This window comes from Rattus norvegicus, chromosome 1, assembly GCF_036323735.1.
Source record: "Rattus norvegicus strain BN/NHsdMcwi chromosome 1, GRCr8, whole genome shotgun sequence".
Lineage (NCBI taxonomy): Eukaryota > Metazoa > Chordata > Mammalia > Rodentia > Muridae > Rattus > Rattus norvegicus.
The window spans coordinates 167,558,145-167,560,495 of record NC_086019.1 but is presented as its reverse complement, the minus strand read 5'-3'; the positions used below and the strand labels follow the sequence as shown (position 1 = coordinate 167,560,495).

Genomic DNA, 2,351 nt, shown 5'->3' with positions numbered 1-2,351 from the left:
TTCATTATCCATTACACTTAAATTGTGACATCCTGCCACAATCCTGATCTGGTTGGTAGTAGTACAAAAAATTGAAATGTAGGCACTGACAGGGTTACAGCCTCTCCTGCATGTATGCTGGATCCTCTGTAAGGACTACAGGGGGCCTTATTAATTCATTCTGCTTTCTTTCAGAGTAGAATGGTCCTTCATAGGGAGAAGAACTCTTCTACAAAGTATGTGAGGTTGGGAGACATATAAATGGGAGGATACAAGAAAACACAGAAAGGGTGTTGAAAAGCAAAAGGGAGGAGGGAAGGTAATAGAAATGAAGACTGCCAAGAGGAAATATTAGATAATTTTAGTGATTTATTCTCTCTCTCTCTCTCTCTCTCTCTCTCTCTCTCTCTCTCTCTCTCTGTGTGTGTGTGTGTGTGTATGTATGTATGTATGTACTATGCAAAGTGATTAATTTCATCAAGGAATCTTCATTAAAACTTTTCTGTCATTCACTTTCCTTCTCAGTTGCTTTCCTTCAGTCAGTATCCAAGCTCATTCACATTCTTCCTCAGTTAATACCAACATCTACTTTCATATTGTTGTATTCTGCTGTTTTTTAAGGTTCCCTCTTCTCCTAAGATCTCTTCTCTCACCCTCAAGATCAGAGGGTCTTTAATAGGCTTGCATTTGGGAAGTTGAGTGGAAGGAAGGCCTCGATGGCAGCAAAGTACAGATATTGTACTTTGATGTTAACTAACAATGAAATGAAGATGATGAAGTAGAAATGAAGAATGGATAGAGGAGTAAGTATATATAAGCACTGAAGTCTTTTTAAAATTATTGCTCTTCTCACTGGCTGTCCTCTCCCTTTACTCCCTGACACAGATCTACACTTTAGAGAATAGCCGTGGAATTGGATTGTGCTCTAACAATCAGCCCAATGGCAACCTCAAACTCCAGCACAATTGTGTCCTCTACATTCTACCTCACAGGCATCCCTGGCTATGAGGAATTTCACCACTGGATTTCCATTCCATTTTGCTTTCTTTACCTTATTGGAATAACAGGCAACTGTATGATTCTGCATATCGTGCGCACAGATCCCAGGCTCCATGAGCCCATGTATTACTTCCTTGCTATGCTTTCACTCACTGACATGGCCATGTCCCTGCCCACGATGATTTCACTTTTTAGGGTCTTGTGGTCTATTTCTCGAGAGATCCAGTTTAATATTTGTGTGGTCCAAATGTTTCTGATTCATACTTTTTCCTTCACTGAATCCTCTGTGCTCTTAGCCATGGCCCTTGACCGTTATGTGGCTATCTGCCATCCCCTGCGATATGCTACCATTCTCACGCCAAAACTTATCGCCAAGATTGGAACTGCTGCTCTGCTCAGAAGTTCTATTTTGATAATTCCACTGGTGGCCCGTCTCGCCTTCTTTCCCTTCTGTGGCTCCCATGTCCTTTCTCATTCCTATTGTTTGCATCAGGACATGATCCGCCTGGCTTGTGCTGACATCAGATTTAATGTCATATATGGACTAGTACTCATCACATTGCTGTGGGGCATGGACTCCCTGGGCATTTTTGTATCTTATGTTTTAATCCTTCAGTCAGTGTTAAAAATTGCATCCCGTGAGGGTAGACTTAAGGCCCTCAACACATGTGCATCCCATATTTGTGCTGTGCTCATTCTATATGTGCCCATGATAGGATTATCTATTGTTCATCGTTTTGCCAAACATTCCTCTCCCCTCATTCACATCTTCATGGCTCATATCTACTTATTGGTGCCACCAGTGCTCAACCCAATCATCTATAGTGTGAAGACCAAACAGATCCGACAAGGAATCCTCCATTTGATTTGTTCGCCCAAAATCAACTCTATTACAATGTAAGCAAGTCATCAAGACAAGACAGGCATTGGCACTTGCGATGTGAATCATGGTAAGTTGTTTGTTCTAGCTATACTGCATATAGAAATGTCAACAAAAGCAGAAACAAGTCAACAAATCATCACAACAAGGTTCTGGAGGAATATGCTCTGTCTACTGTGTTTGGAAAGCTTGTTTCTACATATGCTTCATAAATCTCCCTCAGTTATGGATATTTTAGAGGGCAAGTGTGCTGGAAATCAGTGCCAATTATTCTCTCCCACTTCCATGCCCAAACTTTGTTCCAGATGATTTATCTATGAACATCATGACTTGATGTTCCTTTGCCTCTTGATACAATATCTTCTACAATTATTATGTATGTAAATATGTCTATAGTGAATTGTTATCTAGAATATCACAGTAGCTTAGAGTAGGCATTAATCAATACTCATGGAATTAAAATACACACACACACACACACACACACACACAC

The 2,351-nt window shown here is 40.5% G+C and overlaps 1 protein-coding gene across 1 annotated transcript; it reads left to right on the top strand.

Annotated features, from left to right (window-relative positions):
• The first annotated feature begins 919 nt into the window (after positions 1 to 919).
• On the top strand, positions 920 to 1,879 carry Or51l4 (olfactory receptor family 51 subfamily L member 4). Its single transcript, NM_001000740.1, has one exon. The coding sequence runs from the start codon at positions 920 to 922 to the stop codon at positions 1,877 to 1,879; it is 960 nt and encodes a 319-aa protein (NP_001000740.1).
• Positions 1,880 to 2,351: the final 472 nt, after the last annotated feature.